The 27,446-nt window shown below is 35.2% G+C and overlaps 1 protein-coding gene across 10 annotated transcripts in view; it reads right to left on the reverse strand.

Moving 5' to 3' along the window:
* BMPER (BMP binding endothelial regulator) overlaps nucleotides 1–27,446 on the reverse strand; it is a 589,367-nt gene that overhangs the window by 153,118 nt on the left and 408,803 nt on the right. Inside the window, exon 14 of one of the 10 annotated variants that reach the window (XM_058182119.1) lies at nucleotides 26,065–26,892. The exons of the other annotated variants lie outside the window; for them this stretch is intronic. Coding sequence (XP_058038102.1) covers nucleotides 26,802–26,892 — 91 coding nt within the window. The 3' untranslated portion in view covers nucleotides 26,065–26,801. Of the gene's footprint in view, nucleotides 1–26,064; nucleotides 26,893–27,446 lie in introns of those variants that run through there. 10 annotated transcript variants of the gene reach the window in all.

Below are 27,446 nucleotides of genomic sequence, written 5' to 3' on the forward strand. Positions count from 1 at the left end.
TTTATATAAAGGTGTGCATTCATATTTCTACCTCTAATCTAGTTTTTAATCATCATATTAGAAAAATTTTTTTAAAAATCCTTTCCATCCATCATCTCTTGCCCATTTTAATACTTCAATTCTTATTTGTTTTTTTAGCTTATCTCCCATACTCCTCTCTTGGATCTTTGTCTCTATCAGCATCTGTGTCTTCACCACTCAGTCTGAATATTTCTCCCATTTCTATCCTCCTAAGCTGCCAGATATCCAGAGTGTCCACCCAAACCCCTATCTCCCTTTCAAAAGTATCTTCCAGGTTATTCGATTCCATTTTTAAATTTCTTAAAGTACTTTTCCCTTGGTTTATTTCTTTTTTAAATATTTATTGAACTTTTATTACATAAAAACATTAAAAAATTATATCACTTAAATAGTGTTAAATTATAACAATTACTCCATGCATTATTTACAAATTGTGTGTATTTACATTCTTGTTTTAGCTTTTGCATATACTTAATTAACTATTTTTAATCTATCTCCGTTCTATCCATTTATACCACTGTTCCCATACATTATAAAATATCGATGCCTCTTTATCTTTTATATTCAGCGTTAATTTGGCCATTTCTGCACAGTTCATGACCTTTTGTATAACAAGTTTCTCTGTAGGTATACATGGCTGTTTCCAACACTGAGCAAAGGCTCAATGTGCCATCCTGGTGGCAGTTAATATGTGTAGTACTAGGTATTTTGTGCTTTTCACATATATATATATATATATATTTGAAGATCCCCAGTAGGAAGAGTTCCGGTTCTAAGTTTATTTGTTCATTAGTAATTTCCTGTAGCCAATCTTTAATTTTAAGTCAATATTTATGGGACTCGGGATAGGACCACCACATATGGTAATATGTTCCCTCTTTCTTTTTACATTTCCAACATTTGGAACTCATTTTAGGGTACATTTTTGCTAATCTTGAGGGGGGTAGGTGCCATCTATAAAACATTTTGTATGCATTTTCTTTATATGCTGCTGATTTTGTTAGTTTATGGTTTCTGTTCCATATGCTCTCCCAGTCTGATAGATTTATATTATGTCCAATATTTTGACCCCATGCAATCCTTTCACTACTTCTTCCTCCAGTTCTACTTCCAGCAGATATTTATAAATTTGGGTAATATTTTTTTTTGTCTGGCCCTGGTAGAATTCTATCTAATTGTTGTGGTTTGGGATATATTCCATAATCTTTTATATTTTTTTTGTATCAGTTTTGTAATTTTTTTTTTTGTTTACATTTATACCCCGCCCTTCTCCGAAGACTCAGGGCGGCTTACAGTGTATAAGGCAATAGTCTCATTCTATTTGTATATTTTTACAAAGTCAACTTATTGCCCCCCCAACAATCTGGGTCCTCATTTTACCTACCTTATAAAGGATGGAAGGCTGAGTCAACCTTGGGCCGGGCTCGAACCTGCAGTAATTGCAGGCTACTGTGTTCTTAATAACAGGCTTTTACCAGTGTGAGCTAAACCGGCTCACGCTTTTTGAAGATAAGCCCACCAGTCAACTTGTAGTCCTTGTTCTTGGAGGTCCTGTGTTGTTTTTAATTTTCCATGAGTATCTAATAGGTCTTTGTATTTTAACATTTTATTCAGATCTAAATTATTTAGGTGAATCATCGCTTCCATTGTGGATAGCCAAATTGGGATTTTTATAAGTTTCTTTTTCATTTTAATCCAATTATTTATTAGTGAATCTCTAATCAGGTGTCTATGGAAGTATTGTTGTTTCATGGGTCTTGTTTCCCACAGAAAAGCATGCCATCCTCTCTGTAGATCTATGGCTAATATTCTTTTATTATTTAGATTGATCCAATCTTTTAACCAGACTAGTATTGCTGCACTATAATATAATTCCCAATTTTGCAATCCAAATCCTCCTATGCTCTTCATATCTTGTAGAAGTTTCATTTTTATTCTGGGCTTTCTCCCATGCCAGATAAATTTTGTTATTATTTTATTAAGATCATCAAAGAAGATCTTATCTAATTTAACTGGAATAGTCTGGAACAGGTATAGGAATTTTAGTAGTACAGACATTTTTACAGCTGCTGTTCTTCCTATTAGTGACAGCTGCATCTTCATCAATAGTTCTAAATCTTTTTTTGTTTGTTGTAATAATTTGTTGTAGTTATTCTCCTTTATTGCTTTCCAATATACTGTCAACCATATCCCTAAATATTTGATTTTTCTTGTTGTTTGGAGTCCAAGTGTTCTTTCCAATTCTATTATTTGTAATTCTGTTAAATTTTTCGGTAAGAGTTTCATTTTCTGTCTATTGATTTTCAGTCTTGCTACAGTTCCATATCTTTCTAATTTCTTAATTAGTGCTTGATCTCTCTCTAATGGTTCTTCAATAATAAATGCCAAATCGTCTGCAAATGCTTGCAATTTATATTCTTCATTTCTGGTTTTCTATCCTTTTATTTCTGGGTTTTGTCTAACTCGTTCTAATAATAATTCTAGTGACAGTATAAAGAGCAGAAGAGATAAAGGACAGCCTTGTCAAACTCCTTTCTCTATATTTAAAATTTGGGTATTTTTTCCATTAATTATAATTTTTGATTTTTGTATTGAATATATTGTCATTATAATATTCTCAAATTTAGTGCCCAAATTCATATCATAAACTTGTTGAATCATAAATTGCCAATTGAGGTTGTCAAATGCTTTTTGGGCATCCAAGAAAACAAGGGCTACTTGTTTCTTCAGATGAGCTTCGTAGTATTCTAAACTGTCCATTATTATTCTTGAATTATTCCTGATTTGTCCATTTGGGAGCAATCCATTTTGATCTGAGTGTATATAATCGTTCAAAATTTTCTTTAGTCTATTGGCAATGATCGTGGCAAATATTTTATAATCTACGTTTAACAAAGAAATTGGTCTATGGTTTTGTATCAGTCTGGCATCCGTATCCCCCTTTAGGATTAGTGAAATTAATACTTCCCTCCACGTATCCGGCATTTTAGCTGTTAATACCTCGTTAAATAGATCAACCATTATTGGTCCTACTTGTTTTTCTATTGCCTTATAGAATTCTGATGGAAAGCCATCGGAGCCTGGTGTTTTATTATTTTTCTGGGATCTAATTGCTTGGTTTAATTCCATCCTGGTTATGTCCTTAGTCAGCATTTCTTCTAGTTCGTCTTTTATTTCTTGGGTTCTTTTTTCCTCTTAAATAGTCCCTAATCTGATCCTCATTTATTCTTTCTTTCTTATAGAGATCTTCAAAATATTTATGTGCAATCTCTTTTTTCTTTCCTATTGTATGTTGGTTTTCTCCATTTTCATCTTGTAATTGGTAAATGGTTCTTTTCTTTCTCTCTTTTTTGAGTTTATAAGATAGCCATCTTCCTGATTTATTTGCTTGTTCAAAGTATACTTGTTTGGTTGCTTTCAAATTTCTGACCAGTTCTTCCTGCTCAACTAAATTGAGTTTATGTTTATGGAGAATTAATTGTTCTTGTAGTTGGGAGTTTTGTGGATTATTCTGTAAATTAGTCTCTAATTTTTTTTATTGAAAAAGTTTTACAAGAAAATTTTTCCCCATTACATCCCACACCCCTCCCCACACCCACCATCACCCCCTCCCACCACACCCACCTCCCGGACTTCCCAGAGTATAATACAAGGTATAAGATCTAACAATCATAAACTAGAATACCCTAATTCCAAAAGTTCCCATCCCTCCTCTAAAACCTCAACTCTCCTTCTCCATAAAAACAAAAAAACAAAAAAGAAGGAAATGTTCGTTCATAAAATATTTGATTATTGATTTCATCCAATAATTGTTCTAAATGTAGTCAGACCATCTTCCTCATTTCAATATATTTTCTTGTGGATTTTCAGTCTGGTACATTGAAGTTTCCAACAAGTTCAATATTTTTAACCTCCAGTCTTTGATAACAAACATATAATCCATCTTCCAATATTACACTGACATTATCTCAATTTTTCACTCTCCCCATATTTCCATCACAATAAATTACAAGTATTTTATGATCATTTTAACATTTTAATCTTAAGCAACTCCCTTTCTGTTTTAATTTTTAATTTAATTTCCCCCCCAACACTTTATACCCAACATCAATTTTTATCCAAAGTAACTAAATCCACCATTAATAAAATAACGTCAATAAAATATATCTCCCACATTTTACTTACAAATTAAAACAAATACACCCGAACTTAATTTCCAAATACCATCTATAAAACATTTTATATATAAAATTTTCTCAATTTGATTTTCAAGATCCACTGATGTCAGTCCAATCACCTGTGAGAAGGCTTCTGAAAATATCTTTTTTAGATTCTCTCGCTTATTTTCTTTTAACCTCTCATCCTCTGTGCAGATTCCATTATTTTATATTGTAATAAAACCCGTTCTTCATCTGCTCTCTCCACCTTGATCTGAAGCTCCTCTATTTGACTCATGCACTTTTCCATCCAGCTTTTTTATAAATTCAAACATAGTCATAAAGGCTGACCTCATATCTTCTTGTAAATCTTCATTTTCAGCTGTAGCAGAATTTTTAATTTCCAATAATTTCTACTCAATTTTTAAAAGTTTTTTGTCTCGGGCAAAAATTTGAGCCTTCAACAATTCTTTCAGCTCCTCTTGTAATTTGTGTATTTGAACTAGCGAGGCAGCTCCCTTAGAATCAGCAGGCTGTATTTGTTTAGAAGCCATCTTGCTACTTTGTAAATTGCAACAAAGTCAAATCTTTTCAAGCACTTTATTTGAAATGGGTAAGTCAGTTCTATAAACCTTCAGCTTCTCTTTAAGATTTCTTCACTTAAGTATAAAATCATCAAATTTAAGCAGTTAACAAGGTGCTAACAATGTTAACAAGGACTCCCTTAAGTTTTGTTTTCATGACTCATTAAACAAGTCCGCCATTTTCCTTCTTCTCAAATACCTTCCAAAAATCGAGATGAGAACTAAAACATGCATCCATCCTGCCTCTTGCCTCTGCTCCGTCTGCTTAAAGTAATTAGGATATCTTCATTTTGATAGCAGAGATGGTCGCGAGCGCTTTGTTCTGCATAAATGCAGAAGCTTCCCGGATCTGGAGCATTTGCCAGGTTTGAATAGGGAGCTTTCACCCTTCGAGCTCCAGGAATTATTCCTGGAGCTCTTGGGGAGCTCCACCCCGACCCGGCTGCTCTCCTTTTCCTCTTCTCCCGAGGAAAAGGTTTTCAAGCCGCCAGACAGCTGATTTGTGCTGTTTGAGCGGCTTTAACAGAATCACAGGGGACCGTCTCCAATGCGCGCGGAGCCACCAGAAGCCCTGCGCGGAGCCACCGGAAGTCCTATTAGTCTCTAATTTTTTGATTGTTTGAAGTAGATTATTTTTCTTTGTTCTTTTTTGCAACAAAGGATATTATAACTTCCCGTATCACAGCTTTCATAGTGTCCCAAAAATTTTGGGTCGTTGTATATTGATTATTATTTTCTTTAAAATAAAAATGTAGTTCTTCCTTAATTTTCTTAATCAATTCCTCATCTTTCAATAATTGGGTAATTAACGTCCATTTTCTCGTGGGGTTTTTTTCCCCTTCCAACTAATTCTGAGTGAGTTATGGTCGGCCCACAAATTTGGTAAGATTTCTGCTTCTATCACTTCTGCTAGTTCTCCACTCATCCAGGCCATGTCAATGTGTGACCATGAGTTATGGAGGTTCGAATAGAATGTGAATTGTCTCTTTTTTGGGTTTAGTGTTCTCCATATATCTATTAAGTTTAATTTCTTAGTCATTTCTACAAATATTTTGTGTAATACTCTCTTTTTTTCACTTTCTTATTTCCCCCATTTTTGATAGTCTGTTATCGCATTATAATCTCCTATGATGCCAATATTTTTCTTTTCTAATTCAATGATTTTATCATATAGGGCTTTGTAAAATTCATTTTGATTATCGTTGCAGGCATAAATTACCACTAGGAGGATTTTTTTTAATTTATCTGTATTTCTATTGCCAGATTCTTCTTTTGGAGTCTTAATAGAGGCAAATACTAAATTTTCCTCTATCTCTTCCTTAATATAAACTGTTATTCCTTTCTTTTTCTCCTGATCTGCAGAAGCCGTAAACAGCTTCTGGGGCAATTTAAATATTTTTCACCAGTTTTTAGAGTATATGTTTCCAGTAGACATATGATATCTACATTTTGTTTTATTAAGTTTGCCAAAATCCTTTTTCTTTTTGTCATTAAATTTAGTTCATTTATGTTGATAGATAAGAGTTTCACCTTTTTCTATAGCCCTAGTTCTCTTTCGCTTTTTGTCTTCTAGCTGCTCTTATTTCCCTTTCTGTTTGCTGTTGGTTGGTATCTATTACTTCTTGTTCTTTGTCTTTTTTTTTAGTTGATCTTGTTCTTTTTGCCCTTTAGATCAAGATCTTCTCTACTACTTTGGTCTTCTGACCCCGCTAGTTGGTCATAAAGTTCTTGTGCTTTTTCCAATATATCTATTTTAATTGTCCTTTCCTCCCAAGTAACCAACAGCCCTTCTGGAATCAGCCATCGGAACAAGATGTTTTGTTTATTCAACTGCTTGGCCAGAAATTTATAATCTCTTCTCTGCTCTCTTACCCTTCTCGGGATTTGTTTAAGGATCTGGATCTCTTTACCTTTGTATGTTATTACTTCTTCTCTTGATATTTTGTATATTATATCTCAAACTTTCCTTCTTGTAAATCGAATGTGGACCTCTTTGGGGAGTTTGTTTCTTCTTGCGTAGCTCATACTGACTCTCTAAAATGTCGTCCATCTCCTTTAACACTGCTTCTTTGTCTCTATTTAATGCTTCAGCTAAGATTTCTGCCATCACTATCTCCAAATCTTCATCTTTTTCTTGCATTATATTTTGAAATCTTAGATATGACGCAACTTTATCCATCTCAATAAAGGTCAGGGAGTCTCCCATTCCTTTGCTCACCATTTTTTTTTAATTGAAAAAGTTTTACAACAACAATTAAATTTCCCCCCCTTCCCCCCCCCGAACTTCCCGGAGCAAACACAAGGTATAGTTCATTAAACAAACAGTCATACATTAAATTTTTAAAATCTAACACAATTATAATCCTTCTCTCTCACATAACCTGACTCCTTCCATTAAAATCAAAAACAACATCCTTCATTCAAAGGCAATCCAAAATTTCTTAATCTGATATCTATTTTGAATATAATCAATCCAGTTCTTCTATTCATTTAAATATTTTTCTTGAGTACTGTCTTTCAAGAAGGCTGAGATTTTAGCCATCTCAGCCAAATTGGAAACTTTCAACATCCATTCTTCTATTGTGGGTAATTCTTTTTTCTTCCAATATTGTCCAATCAACAGTCTTGCTGCTGTTATTAAGTTCAAAATCAACTTAGTCTCAATCACTGTACAGTCCGTTGTTATTCCCAAAAGAAAAAATTGCGGTAGGAACTTTATCTTCTTCTTCAGAATATTCTGCATAATCCACCAGATTCTTATCCAGAAAGACTTAATTTTCTTACAAGTCCACCATACATGAAAATATGTAGCATCATCACAATTAGATCTCCAACATTTTGCTTGCATATCTGGATACATACATGATAATTTCTTAGGATCTAAATGCCATCTATAAAACATCTTATAAAAATTTTCCCTTAAATTCTGCGCTTGCGTAAATTTAACATTTCTAACCCAAATTTTTTCCCATGTTTCCAACATTATTGGTTCTTGAATATTCTGTGCCCATTTTATCATACAATCCTTTATTAAATCTCTTTCAGAATCTATTTCTATCAACACAGTATACAATCTCTTTATATGCCCCTGGGTTTGATTTCTAATTTGTTTAACCAAATTTTCTTCATTTTGAATAATACCAATTTTCTGATCTTCTTTCCATCTACCCTTTAACTGTCCATATTGAAACCAAGTATAATTCCTCCCGTCTTCTTTTAATGTATCCAAAGATTTTAGTTGTAAATTTCCCCTCTCATTATATAAAAGATCTTTATAAGTAATCATTTCTTGTTCCTGTTCCAGGCCCAGACAAGATAACTCCTTCTTGCTTAAAAGTCTGTGCTGACCAATTGGCCCCCATCTTCACCCATATTTTCAATAAATCACTAGAGATGTGTTATGTTCCTTCTTGCTTCAAATGCTCTACCATCATCCCAGTGCCGAAGAAGCCCACCATCAAGGAACTGAATGACTACAGACCAGTTGCTCTAACATCTGTAGTCATGAAAACCTTTGAAAGGCTAGTGCTTTCCTACTTGAAAACCATCACGGATCCGCTGTTAGATCCCTTGCAATTTGCATACCGAGCAAACAGATCAACAGATGATGCTGTTAATATGGCTCTGCACTACATCCTACAGCATCTTGAGTCTCCAAAGACCTATGCAAAGGTCCTTTTTGTAGACTTTAGTTCAGCATTCAATACCATCATTCCAGACATTCTTCTAACTAAGCTAAACCAGCTACAGGTACTGGAACAGACTTGTAAGTGGATCATAAGCTTCCTAACAAACAGGAAGCAGCAGGTGAAGCTAAGCAAGATCACATCAAATACCTGTACAATTAGCACAGGGGCCCCCCAAGGCTGTGTGCTCTCCCCACTTCTCTTCTCTCTGTATACCAATGACTGCATCTCCAATGATCCATCTGTTAAGCTACTGAAGTTCGCAGATGACACAACAGTGATTGGTCTCATTCGAGACAATGACGAATCCGCATATAGACGAGAGGTCGAATGACTAGCCTTATGGTGCAACCAAAACAGTCTGGAACTGAACACACTCAAAACCGTAGAAATGGTGGTAGACTTTAGGAAAAACCCTTCCATACTTCCACCTCTCACAATACTAGACAACACAGTATCAACAGTAGAAACCTTCAAATTTCTAGGTTCTATCATATCGCAAGATCTAAAATGGACAGCTAACATCAAAAACATCATTAAAAAAGGACAGCAAAGAATGTTCTTTCTGCGCCAACTCAGTAAGCTCAAACTGCCCAAGGAGCTGCTGATTCAATTCTACAGAGGAATTATTGAGTCTGTCATTTGCACCTCTATAACTGTCTGGTTCGGTTCTGCAACCCAACAAGAAAAACACAGACTTCAGAGGATAATTAGAACTGCAGAAAAAATAATTGCTACCAACCTGCCTTCCATTGAGGACCTGTATACTGCATGAATCAAGAAGAGGGCCGTGAAAATATTTACAGACCCCTCGCATCCTGGACATAAACTGTTTCAACTCCTACCCTCAAAACGACGCTATAGAGCACTGCACACCAGAACAACTAGACACAAGAAAGTTTTTCCCCAAAGGCTATCACTCTGCTAAACAAATAATTCCATCAACACTGTCAAACTATTTACTGAATCTGCACTACTATTAATCTTCTCATAGTTCCCATCACCAACCTCTTTCCATTTATGACTGTATGACTATAACTTGTTGCTGGCAATCCTTATGATTTATATTGATATATTGACCATCAATTGTGTTGTAAATGTTGTACCTTGATGAACGTATCTTTTCTTTTTTGTACACTGAGAGCATATGCACCAAGACAAATTCCTTGTGTGTCCAATCACACTTGGCCAATAAAAATTCTATTCTATTCTATTCTATATTTATATTCTCTACTGCGTGCCGAGGACTTGCCCATATAGGAATTTTATAATTTAACTTATAATAATATTTTTTTCAGACATGCAGAAGAGAAATTCTCAACACATGATTCTTAAAAGCTTTATCTACTTTCTTATCATACAATAAATATGCATGCCAACCATATAATAAATCATAACCTTCTATATTCAAAATCCTTTCCTCCGTCAAATTAAACCAATCACTTATTACAGAAAGAACAACTGCTTCATAATACAGTTTTAAATTAGGAATTTTTAATCCTCCTCTTTCCCGTGTATCTTGCATTATTTTCATTTTGACTCTCGCTTTTTTCCCTTCCCATATAAATTTATTAATTCCAATCTGCCATTCTTCCAAATTTTTATCTTTCTTAATTATTGGTATCATCTGAAACAAGAACAAGAATTTAGGCAAAACATTCATTTTTATAGCTGCTATTCTCTCCAACAAAGATAATTGTAATTTTTTCCAAGTATTCATTTCCTTCTGAATTTTTTTCCATAACACATCATAATTATTCTTATACAATTTTACATTTGATGAAGTAAGAAAGACTCCTAAATATTTAACCTTTTTTACAATTTCAAATCCTGTTATTTCCTCTAGTTTTTCTTTCTGGTTCTTAATCATATTTTTGGTGAACACTTTTGTTTTATTTTGATTCACTTTAAACCCTGAGACCCTTCCATATTGATTAATTACTTCCAACAAATATACACTCGAATTTATAGGCTGAGTCAACATAACAACCAAATCATCTGCAAATGCTCTGACTTTGCATTCATGTCTTCTAATTCTAATACCCTCTATCTCCCTTAACTCTCTTATCTTATCCAATAAAGGTTCCAAAGATAAAATAAACAATAAAGGTGATAAAGGACACCCCTGCCTTGTTCCTTTCGCAATTTTAAAACTATCTGTCAAACTACCATTAATTATTATCTGAGCTGTTTGCTCTCCATAAATTGCCCTAAGTATTCGTATAAAACCATTTCCAAATTGCATTTTGTCTGTTAATTTAAATAAAAATTCCCAATGCAAACGATCAAAATCTTTCTCTGCATCCAAGAATATAAACGCTGCCGGAATCTGATTTTTTTTTTTCCAAATATTCCAATAAATTCACTATCTGCCTAACGTTATTCCTCATTTGTCTCCCTTTTATAAAACCAGACTGGTCAGTGTGAATCCTTTGTTGTACAATTTCCATTAACCTATTTGCCATTATTTTCGCAAAAATCTTATAATCATTATTCAAGAGTGAAATCGGTCTATAATTCCCAGGCTTAGTACAATCCTGATCCTCTTTTGGTATCAGTGAAATAAAAGTAGTCCTCCATGATGGTGGCACTCCTCCTCCCATCAGTATCTGATTAAATAACTCCATAAGTGGACCAACTATCTCATCCTGTAACTTTTTATAATATATTGCTGTAAGTCCATCTGTGCCCGGGGATTTCCCTATTTTTAATTGCTTTATTACCAAAATAATTTCCTCAGAAGTTATAGGCCGATTCAACTCTTCCCTTTGTTCATTAGTTAAACCTTTAATCTTATATTCTTTCAAATATTTATCAATATCCATATTCAATATTGTATCTCTGGCATATAAATTTGTATAATATTCCAAGAAAGCTTTTTTAATTTTATCCTGTTGAAATCGCACTTTACCCTTGTATTCAATTCTTTCAATAGTACGTGCTTTCTGTCTTTTCCTTTATTTATTTTATTTTATTTATTTATTAAATTTTTATACCGCCCTTCTCCCGAAGGACTCAGGGCGGTGTACAGCCGGAGATAAAATACAAAATATGTACAATTAAAACAAATTAAAACATAGCAAAATTACAAAAACGGCTAATAATTAAAATTAAATTTAAAATATTTAAGAATATTAATAAAACCCCAATTTAAAATCAAACTATTATGCCAGTCCCGCTTGAGTAAATAAGTATGTTTTTAGCTCACGACGGAAGGTCCGAAGATCAGGCACTTGACGTAGGCCAGGGGGGAGTTCATTCCAGAGCGTCGATGCTCCCACAGAGAAGGCCCTACCCCTGGGGGCCGCCAGCCGACACTGTTTGGCGGACGGCACCCTGAGGAGACCCTCTCTATGAGAGCGTACGGGTCGGTGGGAGGCATAGGGTAACAGCAGGCGGTCTCATAAGTACCCGGGTCCTAAGCCATGGAGCGCTTTAAAGGTGGTAACCAAAATCTTGAAGCGCACCCGAAAGACCACAGGAAGCCAGTGCAGACTTCCTTAACATAAAAGCCAACCACCTCCCTGATTTATTGGCATTACAAAAAGTATTATGTTTAGCATATTGTATATTGGTTGCCACCTGATCTGTCATTAACATATTAAATTGACTCTGTAATATCTTTATCGCCTCAGTAGTTTTTAAATCATGTGGATTATATACCAATAATTGTTGTTTCCTCTGAATTTCCTCTTCTAAATCCCTACGCTGTTTTTGTAATTTTCTCCTCTGTCTACTATTAATATATATCAAATTTCCTCTCATAAAGGCCTTGCTAGCGTCCCACACCATTTCTATCGAAGTTCCCTTACCCAAATTATAATCAAAAAATTATTTCATTTGTTTTTTAAATTGATTTACATTATCCTCATATTTAAACAAATTTTCATTTATTCTCCATGATCTTCTTCTACCTTCATATTGCAACTCCATCCATACCGGACTATGATCAGTTAAACACCTTGGAAATATCTTTGTTTTCCTAACCCTAGAAAGCAAGTCATTGGTAATTAATATAAAATCAATACGTGAAAAAGATTGATGCCTATCCAAAAAATAAGTATAATCTCTATCATCAAAATTCTGCCTTCTCCATATATCTTTCAACTCAAAATCTTCCATCAAATCAAAAAAAGATTTAGGCAGTTTTGCATGCATAGGAATTTTCTTAGAAAGAGTTCTTTTATCTTTTCTAATATCCATTACACCATTCCAATCCCCTAATATAATGAATGTTTTATAGTCCCAAAGAGTCAATTTTTCATGTAACAGTTTATAAAATTTTTCTTGTTGTTGATTAGGTGCATATATGCCAATCACAAGTGTCTTTTTTCCTTCTAAAATCAATTCAATAGCAATATATCTTCCTTGGATGTCCGGTTCAATTAATTTAGCTGATATATTTTCTTCAAATATATAACTATACCATTTTCTTATTGAACAGAAGAAACAAAATGTTTACCTAATTTCGAATTAATCAAATATTTCTGATCTGATAATTTTATATGTGTCTCTTGCAAACATATCACATCATTTTTAAATTGTTTCAAATAATGGAATACTTTTCTTCTTTTCTGTGCTGAATTTAAACCATTAACATTCCATGTCAAAAATTTATTTGCCATCACTGGCCTCTTGAAGCTTCTGAGCAATTAGCTGAAGACTCTCAATCTTCGGCTTGGCTCCTCCCACAGCTTCAGTAGTAGAATCCCGTTCCTGTCTTTGAAGTCGTTCCTCTATCTCCTTATGCCTAATAGCTCCCCTTGTCACTCTTTGTTCTTGAGGTTGTTCTTGAGGTACTGACATCACAGGTGCAGTTTCAGCTTCCCCACTCTGTTTCTCTTGAAGACTTTTATCCACTGTTTCTACATCCACTTTCAATACATTAAAAAGAAAATCTTTTGCTTTCAACTCAGTATCAATTCGATATCTCCTGCCTTGAAAAAATACTGTTAAGCCAATTGGAACCTCCCATCTATATTGAATCTGATGCTTCTTAAGCTCTTGTGTAAAAAACCTAAAATCCCTTGTATCCTTTAACATTTTAGCAGGGATCTATTTCAAAACCAACACCTCCTGTTCTGCTATTTGCAATTTCTTTTGGTATGTAGCTTGCAAAATCTGATTTCTTATTGTAGAAGTCAAAAAATAAATTACAATGTCTCTTGGGAGCTTTTTCTGCCTCGCTACCCAAGAATTAACCCTATATGCCTTATCGATTTGAAAATCAACTTTTCGAGGGTCCATTCCTAACATTTCAGCTAAGGCTTCTGATATAACTTTTTAAAGATCTTATTCCTTCCGGTCTTGAAGACCCCTAATTCTCAAAGCCTTCTCCAACGCTCTATATTGCAATACCACCACATGGTCCTCATTTTTATCCACTTTATTTTGGAGCTCTCCAACTTTATTATCCAAATACTGATTTGCTTGACTAATTACTTCCACTTTATCCTCCATTACTTCCAAATTTTTTGCCAAACCTTGAAAAACCATCAATAAATCTTCTCTAATTTTTTTATTAGTCTCTTTAATTTCTTCCCTAAGTTGATCCTTCACACCATGAATATTATTCATAATTTCTTTAAATCGCTCTTCAGAAACTCTGTTCTGTTCCTTTAACATATCTTCTAAGTTAGTTTCAGACTCCCTTCTTGTCATGGGAGCTTTTGGTGGCTTAGAAGCCATTTTAATTTAAGTAAAGTCTCAAATTAGAATTGTAAAATCTCAACGTCTCAAAAATTCTCAAATTAAAGTTGTAAAATAAAAACTTTCACCTTGCCTCCTATGGAGAGCTTCTATTCAGCCAAAATCCACAAAGACGAACTTCCTTTCTCTCACAATCAGCCTCCAATCCATTTCCTCTCAGACGCCATTTCTTTCTTCACTAAGTTAAAGTGAGAAAAAGTTTCCCCCTTTTTTAAAAAGAAGTAGAAGTCAGCTCTCTTCTTGCTTCCCCAGTAATCGATCACTTGTATTTGTCCCGTCTGCTTTTAGTTATTCAAAACGGAATCAATCGAGCAGAGGTGGGCGTCTTCCTCTTGTCCTGCCTAATTAGCAGGATCGAGCCGAGTCTGGAGTAGGGCTGGATTAAGCAGGCACTCCTCCGAGACTCTGCATAAGAAAGCAGAGCCCCTGGGGCAATCTTCTGCTATCCAGCCACTCTTCGCTATTCTCTTTCACCCAGAGAAAAGCTTTGAAGCTGGCTAACAGCTGTTCTCCGCTGTTTCACCAGCTTTTACAGAATCTCAGTTCGGGACGCCATTCCAGACGTCCTCCGGGGAAGACGGAAACCACCGGAAGTCCTTTGCTCACCATTTTTATTTGTTGGTCCATCTTTTCTACTTCCTTCTGTTAGTTCCATTCTTTTCTCTAATTCCTTTATTGTGTATTCATTCTTCTCTCGTGCTTGTTGGATTGATCCTATTTTTTCATCAAGTTTTGATATATCTGATCTCATTTCCAATTTTAATTTCCCGATTTCCTCTTTCAGTTCGTTAATATCAGCTCTTGTTTCTAAATGGTTCTTTACCATTATTTCCTGGAGTTTTACCATAGATTCTTGTAATGTAAATAGGGAAATTTGGATACTGGAAGCAGTATTTTGTTCCTCAGCTTTCAGTATTCCCTCTGTTATTTTTTGTGCTGTCGCAGAAGATGTTGTTGCTGAGGGTGTTAGAGGTAGTATGGTTTTCTTTCTTACCTCAGTTATTGTGATGTTTGTAGTAGTCATTTCTTCTAGTATCTCTTTCTGCTTTTTAAGAATATTGTGCACATTGTCCCAAATTAGTATTAAACAGCTTCAACTTCTTTGCCATAAAAATTAGTTATTAGTATAATCTGGCACTTATCTTATTTGTATAGATCTCAATGTTCACAACAATATTCAAAAATTCAAATCTAGCTATAGCATAGTTGTTGCTTTAAGTTATGACTGTAAATCTTAATGAGTATTATATATAAACAATAATATAATAATCAGAAAATCTGAGTTGTATATAGGTATATATATAGAATATCTATAAAGTAAAAAAAAGTAAAGAGGAAACAAAAATAAATAGATTTTTGAGTATCAATAAATAAGAATAAATTACCTAAAATTTTCAATCAATTGATATATAGCAATAGATACAATCAATTCCTTTAATTAGCCTTATGATGCATAAATTAATGAATTAAGTAGATTACATACTGATAATTCAAAATTGCTTACACTAAACTCTATTGAAATGAATTGTATTTTAAATCTATAATATATATAATAGAGTAATAATTTCCAAAAAGTATTCAAGTCATTATATCCAGTAGAAAAAGAAAAAAAAATCAATTAGCAGATTCAACAAACAAAAGTAAGAAAAAGTAAAAGTCACCAATTAATCAGTTTCTTATTAGTGTATCAGTCTCTCAAAAGTTTCCATCAACTCAGTCTTCTTTATTATGCGGATAAGTTACTGAGTAATGCTCTTCGCTATGGACGCTCTCCACTTCCGTTACTTCAGCTGCTTCTTAATATCTATCAATCTCTAGTAAAAAACAGAGTTCGAAGCCTCGTAACTAATGTTTAGGTCTCAGTTTTTCAAAGTTCAAAGTTTAAAGTCTGAAATCTAATAGTCAGAAGATATCTCAGATCGCTATCATCTCTTATTTTGTTCGTTAAAATGTCAGGCTATCAATAGTTCCCCAGTCACTTTCCGCTCACTCTCACCTCTACTTAGCTGCTTTCTCGGGTTACGATCAATCAATCCTCACAATGAGGTGCGAACCTTCTTTCTTCTCTTATATTAATCTTCTCTTATATAAATTCTTTTGCACTGGCCTCGCCTTACTCCTCACCATGAGCTGTCATTCGATCTTGCTTCCCACTTTGCTAGCTGTCCAGGACCTCGGGGCCACCATTGAAAAATGCCAGCCTTTCGATTGCTGGGCTTAATGGGGTTTCTCTCCGTCACTTTGGTGATTGCTTATCGCCAGACTGCTCCTTGAGTATCCCCACTCTAACATACTTCCCTTCGGGCGTTGTGTATCCTTTTAGGATTGCTCCAGCACCAGAAAAGAGCAAAGAGCAGAGCTAGCTCTTCAACCCCTCTCTTTGTCCAAACCTCACCAACCGAAAGTTCAGAGACCTCTTCCCTTGGTTTATTTCATCAGTCATTATCATCTCTTCTTATCTTCTTGCTTTGTTTGCTGGTTTGTCTGTTCTATCATTCCCTCCATTCGTTCTGCTGTCTCTTCTCTTTCCTGGACTTTTTGATCTTCATTCATTATCAGTTGTAGGATATTTTCTATTTTCCCATTTATGCCTTGCAATAGGTTCTTTATTTCTCTGTGATTCTTTGCCATAATATCACTAATGCTTTGAAACATCAACATCATTTCTTTTAAAATCTCACTCTTTTCCCCCTGAAGGAGCATCTTGTTTTATTTTAGTAAGTCCCACTCTTATTCAATAGTCCAAAAAATATATATATTCAAGTCCAATGTTGCTCCTCAGAAAGTTAAATAATCATAGTTCTTTACATCTCAGGATTATTAATCAGTTCCATTTAAGAAGTCCAGGCAGCTTTCTCAAATCAAACGTCACTTTACTTTACTTAAGAGTTTTCCTTATTCTCACAATAGAGTCTCCAGTAATCATACAGTAGATAGTTATAGAACAGTAAGTATCACCACAGTCCTCCAGATGAATGTTGTTTATTTCTCTTATCAGGAATTTTATTTATTTATTTATTTATTTATTTATTTATTTATTTATTTATTTATTCATTCATTCATTCATTCATTCATTCATTCATTCATTCATTCATTCATTCATTCATTCCAATTTTTATACCACCCTTCTCCCAAAGGACTCAGGGCGGTTTACAGCCAAATAAAACAACAAGTATAAAAATTAAAAACGAATTTAAAAGACTAATATGAAATTGGCTGAAAACTATAAAACCAGTAAAACCCCCATTAAAACTATTAGGCCATCCTGCGCGATGGAATAAAAACGTCTTCAGCTCGTGCTGAAAGGTCCGGAGGTCAGGGAGTTGGCGTAGCCCTGGAGGCAGCTCGTTCCATAGGGCTGGAGCCCCCACAGAGAAGGCCCTCCCCCTGGGGTTGCCAGTCGACATTGTCTGGCCGACGGCACCCTGAGGAGGCCCTCCCTATGGGAGCGCACTGGTCGATGGGAGGCCATCAGTAGCAGCAGGCGGTCCCATAAATAATCCGGTCCTATGCCATGGAGCGCTTTAAATGTGATAACTAAAACCTTGAATTGCACCCGGAAGACCACCGGAAGCCAGTGCAGCCTGCGTAGGAGGGGTGTTATATGAGAGCCTCGAGTCGCTCCCTCTATCACCCGCGCGGCCGCATTCTGAACCAGTTGGAGCCTCCAGGTGCTCTTCAAGGGGAGCCCCATGTAGAGAGCGTTGCAGTAGTCCAGGTGGGAAGTGACGAGGGTGTGAGTGACTGTGCATAGGGAATCCTGATCCAAGAAGGGACACAACTGGTGTATCAGGCGGACCTGATAAAAAGCTTCTCTGGCGACGGCCGTCATATGCTCTTCTAATGACAGCCGTGCATCCAGAAGGACATCTAGATTGCGGATCTTCTCCATGGGGGCCAATAACTCGCCCCCCACAGTCAGCGATGGAATCAGCTGATTGTACTGGGATGCCGGCATCCCAAGCCACTCGGTCTTGGAAGGGTTGAGTTGGAGCCTGTTTTTCCCCATCCAGACCCGCACGGCCTCCAGGCACCGGGACATCACTTCAACGGCTTCATTTGGGTGGTTAGGGGTGGAGATGTACAGCTGTGTATCATCAGCGTACAGATGACACCGCACCCCAAAACCACGGATGATCTCACCCAGCGGCTTCATATAGAAGTTGAGCAGGAGAGACAAGAGAACCGACCCCTGTGGCACCCCACATAAGAGGCGCCTCGCAGCCGATCTCTGCCCCCCTGCCAACACCGTCTGCGACCGGTCAGAAAGGAAGGAGGAGAACCACCGAAAAACGGTGCCCCCCACCCCTAACCCCTCCAGCTGTCACAGCAAGATTTTTCCAGGCTTGTAGATGGAAATATGGGAAATTTGTTTTCTGAGGTTTTCGCGGATATTTGTATGTATGTATGTAGTTTGTTTGTATGTTTCCCATATGAATATAGGAAAATGTATATTTTCCATTCACCAGTAGATGGCACCCTCAGCTTAGGTTTCAGCATTGTTTCAAGCCTGATAAATTGATTAATCCAATTTTAGTTGAATTTATGGAAGCAAAGTCAGCTATTCAAGCAGATAGTTCCAGCATTTTGTAATGTCTTTCCAAAACAATGCCTACCCAGTTTAAAGATCCAATTTTCTTTGTTTTAAAAGAAAGGGACTTTTCTCCCTTTACTTCCTTTCTTTTGGGTCTAGGTTTTTTCCCTCTATTCGCTGCTTTTTAAAAAAACAATTTTTCTTGATTTTTTAATTCCCCCCCCCCACATACATGGTTTATGAACAGAGTATTGGCCATATCATATCTTATACAATTCAATATATTCAAATATATTTTATTTAGTTACAATTTTTGCCAGAATATTCTTTTTTCATAATTTTTATTCATATCCTAATATTTCCTTGCTCATTTCACTAAGTCACATCTTCTTTCACCCTCAAGTTCTAATTTCTCCATTTTTATTAGTATGCATTCTCTTTCATTCTTTTTTTTAAACTGTTTCAATTTTTTTTTTATTCAAAAAGTTTTACAGAAAAAATTTCCCCCCCCTTTCCCCCCAACCCCCCTCCCTTCACTAATACCCTCCCCCCTCCCCTCCCGGAACAAGCACAAGGTATAGTTAAAAATAAAACAAACATATGCTAAGAAAATTTTCTCCCAAAACTATTATACCAATTTTCCTTCTCTAGCTCTGACTTCCTCCTAACATAACCAAAATCCTTCAAAAAAAATAAAAAATAAAAATAAAAATTAACAATTAACAATAGTAAAATATATAAATCAATAGAAAAAATTAATCCTAAAGTATTTAAAACCAACTAAAGCATAAAAATCAAATCCAATTCAAAAAATATGTCCCTTATAACTTCTATAACCATAAAGTTCCCGCCCCCATGTCTTTCTTACATAAGATCTTTTGAAAATATTCTATTTAAAATTTAGTGCAACACCTTATAAAATTTCAATACAGAAAATTACAATATCTATTCAACTTTAGTCCTTTCTCATCAAAATCCAGTATAGATCCAAATATCTAGTCTTTTATGATAGATATAAAACATATAATCAACCCATTTCTTCCAGATTCCTCACAAATTGTCTTTCCGGGACACTAATATTTTTGTCTATTAATATTTTAAAAAAACCTTGTTTCAAGAATAATACTTTTGTCTCTTGCCATTTTTTTTGGTGCATTAATCTCTGTCTTTCCTTCGTTACTCCTTTTAAAAAGTCAATCACAATATTTCCTAGTAATTCCTTATGTCCAAGAATCCAAAATTTCCTGCCGTATATTCCATCAGTCCAAAAAGAGAACTCTTGGGAAACATTAAGCTTGTGAGTCTTTTCCATTTGAGGGACAATCTCCTGTAGCACAAATTCAGGCAGTTCATCCAAACTATTTAAAGAAAACTTCTTTACATCACCTTGTTTCTTCACGATCAAATCTTCATATTTATCCACTTTTATTTGTATCTCCTGCATTCCATTTTCCGAGTGGTTGCACTGGTTAATTTGCTCCAAGCTCTCATCCAAAACGTCCCCATTTTTTATCAATTCGTATTTTTGAATAATTAAATACATACTTTCTGTGTAGTCCTGTATAAAGTCACAAATCCATTCTTCTGAAAGAACCTCCATGACAAAGTTCCTGCTGAGAATCCCCTTGTAAAGTACTTAAACAACGTAATATAATCCAACAGTCCACAATCAAACACAATAAGATAAAATCTCCATTCAGTTTCGATTCAACAGCAAAGCTCTCTTTGATGTATCGCTCTGCTTTCAGTTTCTCTAAAACGAAACTGAAGGGGGGGCGGAAATTTCTCTTTTTAAAAAAAAAAAAGGTAGAAGTCAGAAAATCAAAAATACTTGCAAACCAATAATTGTTCACTCACGCTTGTTCCGCCTGCTTTTAGTAACCACAAAAAGAAATCAATTGCTAGCAGAAGTGGACACCTTCCTCTTTTCCTGCTTTTTCAGGAGCGCAGTGAATACTGGAGGTTGGGGGAGGGGTTCAAGGGGATTCGACCTTTCAGGACTTTGCATTACAAAAACAAAGCCCCTAGGGAAATCTACCACAGTTCCCCCCCCCCTTGCTCTTTCTCTCTCTTTCAACCAGAGAGAGAAATTAAGCCGGGATCAGTTGTTATGTCCGGCTTTTACCATATTCAATGCGGAGTGCCATAAATTAGCACCCAGCGAGAAAGGTGGCGCCACCCAGAAGCCAAACTGTTTCAATTTTTATCCTAATATATTCAAATATATTTGGAGTTGCCTTTCTTCAATTTCATCTTTTCCTTTTCACAGCAATCCTTTCTTCTCTTTCTCACTCCTCTTCCTTCCTTCTTTCATCCTACTTACTTCTCTCCTCTCCCACACCTTCTCTACTTCCCCTTCCTTTCTCCCCCTCCTCCCTACTTCCTCCCTATCTGTCCTTCTCTCCTACTCTTATTTCCCCTACCTCCTCTTCTCTTTCTTCTTTTTCTCTCCCTCCTTCTCCCTTTCCATCTCTCTCCTTCTTCTTATCTCTCTCCATTCTTGTATTTATTTTCATTTCAATATTTTTGGTGTACAGGGAACCCCAATTTTCTCATTTATTGAGTATATTTCTCAGACTTCCCCTCATATATTTTAATTAGTAACATTGTCTTCATCTTATTCCATTTGGATCTTACAATCAATTAATACAACCTTCCACCTCTTATTTTTTAGAGTTTTTGTTCACAGTTCAATAATTATTATTCTCTTCTAATAGTGTACATCATTTACTAACATTTCAATTTTATTTCCTTTTACATCTTAATTTCAATCATTTTCACTTATAAACTATACTATCTTTCACATTTCATCTGCTGGACTATTTCTTATTTTTTAAAAACAATGTACTTCTTTTTTTTTACCTTCTTTACAATTTTATATCTTAACTTCAATTAATTTTTCCATTCTTTTATATGTTTAAAATTTATTTCCTTACCATCAACTATAATTCTCTCTCATTCCATGCATTCTCAGACACAAAAAGAAAAAAAAACCATATATCCCATTATATCTTCCACATTTCATTTACTTCTCCAGTTTACATTAAACAATGTATTCCTTTTTTCTAACTTCCTTCATTCACTTCATTTTAACCTTTTTTACTACCCTTTTACAATAATCTATATATTTCTTCTAATTTCCATCATTCCAAAAAAAATTCTACCACTATTTTAATTTCTTTTCTACTATTCATTTTTCTCCTTCTTTTAACCATTTTCTTTCAGTCTCTCCAAAGTCCCATCTCTTAATATTTTTCTTCCTTTCTCCTATTCTTTTATCTTCTTTCTCTCTTTCTTGTATCTTCTTTTCCACCTCCTTTCTCTAGTTTTTACTGTTTTAATTTTCCTCCTCAATTTCCCCCCTCTTCTCTTTGTTTTGTCACTGCTAATCCCAGTGTAATCATCTATTTTTTTCACTCTTTTAATTTCCCCCTCAATCTTTTCTTCTTTTCTTTTTCCCTTTCTTTTTTAAAGTATCCTTCTTCCTCTCCATTTCTATTCTTTCACTATCAATCCCAATATGATCATCTGTATTTTTATCCTCACTCATTTCTTTTTCAACATTATATTTTTGTTCCTCTTGTTTCCTCATAATTTCTTTTTTTATTTTTAAGCCACAGCTCCCATTTCTCTTAAAGGATTCTCACACAATTTGAAGCATCTCCCATAGTTCCTCATATTTATCCTTCCAACTCTCCATATTTTCAATATAAGGAGAAATTTATTTTTTAAATTTATTTATTTTAACTTATGCATAGTCCAAATTCAAGTCCAAAGTATTGTCTCTCCCCGCTTTTTTTTCTATTTCCAAACGCAAGCCTGTTCAAATGTTTTTTCCCTAGGTTATCCTAGTTCCAGTCTTGATTTTTCCAGTCTTTTGAAGCTATGCCACAGCTGTTTCAACAAGTACTCCTTCGGTGTTTCTTTTTCTCTTAGTAGCCTAAACAATGCAATGTTATTTTTTTCCCTCTCCAGCGATATTTCTCTCCAGTCCACAACTCCCCACAACAACAGTCACTCGTTAATCCACAAAAACAATTCCTTTGTCTTTCTCTATTAAATCCTTTTGTTAGCAAAAGATGCTTTCTCTCAGTTTTCTTCTCTTTTTACTATTTATATTTTCTTCCAAAACCAGGGAGCTTTTGTCTTATAGATCCTCTTTGCTTTAAAAGTGTTTTTTCCCTTTTACCTGCAAGTTGGCCAATTCCTCGCCCGGTAACAACACTCTATTTTGATCTTCCCCCTGCTCAATCTTCTTGTATGGCCGTCCCAACTTTGGCAGCTCCTAATGGCTGCCTTTCCTTTTCGTTGGGTCGAAGGCTGGGTGCTGGTGCTGCAGGGAATTAGCAACTTCCCTATTCACGCCGGCCAGTGCCTTCTTTCTTCACTGTCCCTCCAGGACAGCTATGGTCCATTGAGGACCCCCAAATTGAAATTTTAAGAAATAGTTCTAAGAGTCTCTTTTCCTGGATTTTCTTTTTTTTTTCTTTTTAAATTAGGGTCTAAATCAGAGGTGACAAACTGGATTTCATTGAGGGCCACATCAGGGTTGTGTTTGATCTTGAGGGGGCTAGGATGGGTGTGGCCAGGGTGGCCATGGCCAGCTCAATGTCACTCATGTTGGGGGCACCTGTGGTGGCCCAAGAGCTGTCCCAGCAATAACGGATTCCCAAGCTCCATTTTTGGTTGCAACCACCTTCTACAACCCTCTGCCAATAAAAATAGAACTGAATGAATGAAAAAAATCACACATGATTTTTTCTGGCAGAGGCACCACAGGCCAGTCATTTGCTGTTTCCAGGGTGGCACTGCAAGCCACTGCAAGATCTAAGCACCCTGCAGGCCAGATCCAGCTCCCCAGCCTTGAGTTTGACACCCCTGGTCTATATATATATATAAAATCTTCTCACCCAGCTCCAGTCACTGTTCATTTACACAACTCCAGCACATTTCTTTGATGCCTTGGCTGACCCAACTTCATGGCAGCAATGATGGCTGTCTCTTTTCCTTGTCGTGGATGAGAGGAAAGAAACCCTGGGTCAAACAAGAGAGTTGCTGCTCTCCGTGACCTGCAGGGTGCCACTCTTTTCTTCACCACCCCTACAGAGTGGTTTTAGATTCTTTTGGAACCCTCCAATGGGGAGAACATGGCGCAGGAGCACAGAAACCTGCTCCTCACATTCAATCTCACAAAAATGTTAGCTGGAAGTCTCAATATTTGCATCTTTGAATGCTTGTGCTAGCTGTTCCTTTGGAACAAGCTTCAAGGCAGCAGCCTTATTTTGATGTGTTTGTGCTGTTCTAGATGCTCAGATACTCTTTGTTTCAATTGTTTTACTTCTGTAGGTAGAAGGTTTTGTTCTTCCTGAGGCAGAGGAGATGGTGCCTGGTTTCCAAATAAAAATAACTGTATTGTCAAGTTTGAACCACTTTTCTTCTTTCAAACTTTAATGCTTTTCAACTTGCCAGTGAACTGGGGTGAGGAAAGGGGAAAATGGAATGTTGAGAATATATGCAGAGATTGTGAGAGTTTGGCAAACATCAAGATCATCACTGCAGGTACTAGAGAAAGAGATAGAATGTTTCTATAACTAAATGGACCTATCATAATTAGACAATGTGCTCACTTGGGTGGGGAGGAGTAGAAGCACTGCCCAAGTGTTCATTGCCTGTCCAGCCCCAAGTGACACTGGGTATTTTGCAAGTAAAATATTACAGACTTACAGTTTATACTTTTCTTTTTATGTTGTTTTTATTTGGTACTACTATTGCATCTTTTATATAAATCTGAGGCTTAGTAAGAAAACCTTTCTCTCATGTTTCTGCCAATTAGCATGAGCAAGCTAGTTCTAGAAAAATAAACTCCTCTGTAATGGGATATTAATATAAATTAAATTCTCAACCAGTGATTTATCCAATTAGCATTAAAGTGTTACATTCAACTGTTTTCTAAACTAAGAACTTGTTTATTTATGCAAATTGGTTACAAAGATAGGATCTAAAATACTAAGTTAAAAAGAACTGCATTCAAGTTGAATATAGATGCAGTCCAAAATAATCATTTAAATTACTATTTGATAGAATTCAAAATTATGGAGGACCATTTAAACTCTAAGAGGCAGCTGTCGAACTTTCAGACAGCTTTCTCAATATTTAGATCTTTGAAAATACACATATAAATGTTTTGTGCTAGCATATATAGCTCTAGGAAGTTCAACAATTTACTTTGTAAATGGGATTGGGGAAATTGTGTCAATGTTTGAAAAGTCTCTGAATCTGTCTCATCTTTATCATTCCTATATTAAAGAAGGAAGCAATTAAAAGAGGTTCATTGTGTCTTTTCTATTTTCTTCTTCTTCCTTTGCTATTTTTGCATGATTTGAGGCAAAAAATAACAGTATTATGTTAAAATTTACAAACTATAAAGGGGAACACTAAGCAGCCTTAAAGCTAAAATGCTTCACATTATATTTAAAAAGGAAATTTATTACATAGATTTTATAGAGGTATTGACAAAAGACAAGACATAATGTATAAATACAACTTCATATGTTATAATGCAAAGAGTGCATATATTAAAAACATTTTATTAAAAAAGCAGATGCCTTTTGTTCATCTTATTTCCAGGTATAGCAAATATTTTATTTCTGCCTGGATAAGGTCATTTTAAGAAATGTCATTATACTAAATCAGGGATTTTCATAGTGTCCTATCAATACTACTAAGTTGAATTCATCTCAGCTGTTGCTTTTTACAACTCTTCTAGAAATTTTTTAACTATAACGAATCAGGGTAGTCAGATGAAGAGCAAGAAAATGGTGAAATAAAGCTTCTCTAATATTTTGTTATTTGTCATGTTAGTCACACTGATGCAAAATCAAATTCAGAACACATTATCTTTTCTATCTTTCCCATAAAATTTTGATAATCAAACATTCAATTCAAAAATGAACTCTGTACTTAAATACATTGGAATAGGGGGCTCTCATTGATTTGTTGACAATTAAGTCTATTTATACTTCCTTAAAATATTTTATTATTCAATTTAGAAACAAATACCTACCGTATTTTATAAGAATAAGAATATGCATACATAGAATATGCATATATAAGAATATGCATACATTTACTGATTCATATTTTTCTTTAGCAAACTGAATTAATATATTATTTGCTAAAGATTAGACTTCATCTCTATAAATGACTATATAAAATAAGTGACTTCTTAATGATGGAACACTTGGTTTTACATTTAAAGCAGAAGCTTCTTCTTCTTTCATTTCTAGCTCAAAATTTAAATTGCCAGAATGAAGCCACCTTCTTGGATTTTTGCTTAAAAAGCCAAATTCTAGACTTTATGAAAGTATTCCCTACATACCAAGTTGCAGCCATTGCTATCCATTCATTTCATTGATATCCAACAAATGTTTGATGTTTTTAGGGTGGCAATAAAATGCATAATCATAATTTCCTCCCTTTCCTTTCATTAACTCTGGGTAACAAAAGTTGTGTCCGAGTATTGCCTCCATATGACACCACTCTGGCACCCAATGTACTGAAGAAATTGTTGACAGGTAATACAGTCCTTTAGTGTCCAAAAGAATGCGAAACACAATACAATTACTTTGTTCCATTTAATACTTGCCATTTTTAGTTTAGCAGAGAAAACTTTACAGCTATTTATATTATTGGAAGAATCATTATCTCTACCATACACAGATTGCATAGAATGTTTCTAACACACAACCTTCTGTTTTCAGTTAGCATCTGAATATGTCCGTGCCTTAGAGTCCCAGCAAACTTTTCCCCTCTCTGTCAATATTTGCTCTCAAGCCAATAAATCTTCATATAAACCACAAAACAGAAACCAGTAATTGTTTAATGTCATCTTGGCATCAATTATAAAGGATAAAGGAAAATTTCAATCTCCCAATTTCCTTTACATCTGGAAAAACTTTTCAGTTTTCAGTAGTAATCTTTTGTCTTCAGATTGATTATGGATCTTATTCCTATTCCATCTATAATAGCTATACAACATGGAAAGAGACTTTACCTGGGAATTAAATTGAAATAGGTTATCAGTAAGGATACATACAAAAAACAGCAAAACCTAAAAGGCATCTCCTTGTTTGTAAGCAAGTATGTTGGCTTCTGTAATGTATAAGGCTGTTATTCCTTTGTAAGGAAACCTTGACAACCATCTAAAAGGAAAGGGAATAGAAAGAGAAGGAACTACTTGCCAGTGCCCAGAAAGAAATTCCTGTATAAGCTTTTAGGGTGACAGTAAGAGAGAGAAAAGCATCTGTCCAATACTTATGGGAAGAGTTTCACATGATGAATTACAGATGTTCTTGGTAGAAAAATCTTGACTGGAAAGCATATAGCATAAAAACCTATAGTTACAGAATTTATGGCAAATCATCTTGAAATCCATTTTGGAGCTTTGTCTATATGACACATTATAGTAAAGTATCTGTCTTAATGTTATTGTAGCTGGCTGACAAACTGTACTCAACGAGTAGTCCTTAATGGTACTACATTCACATGGGAAGAAGTAAACAGTGGGGTACCACAAGGTTCCGTCTTAGGCCCAGTGCTCCTCAATATCTTTATAAATGATTTAGATGAGGGAATAGAAGAGGAACTCATCAAATGTATCATCAATAGTAGATGATACTAAACTGGCAGGAATAGCCAATACCCCAGAAGACAAACTCACGATCCAAAAAGATCTTGACAACCTTGAACAATGGGC

The sequence above is a fragment of the Ahaetulla prasina genome, chromosome 4 (assembly GCF_028640845.1).
Source record: "Ahaetulla prasina isolate Xishuangbanna chromosome 4, ASM2864084v1, whole genome shotgun sequence".
Classification (NCBI taxonomy): domain Eukaryota; kingdom Metazoa; phylum Chordata; class Lepidosauria; order Squamata; family Colubridae; genus Ahaetulla; species Ahaetulla prasina.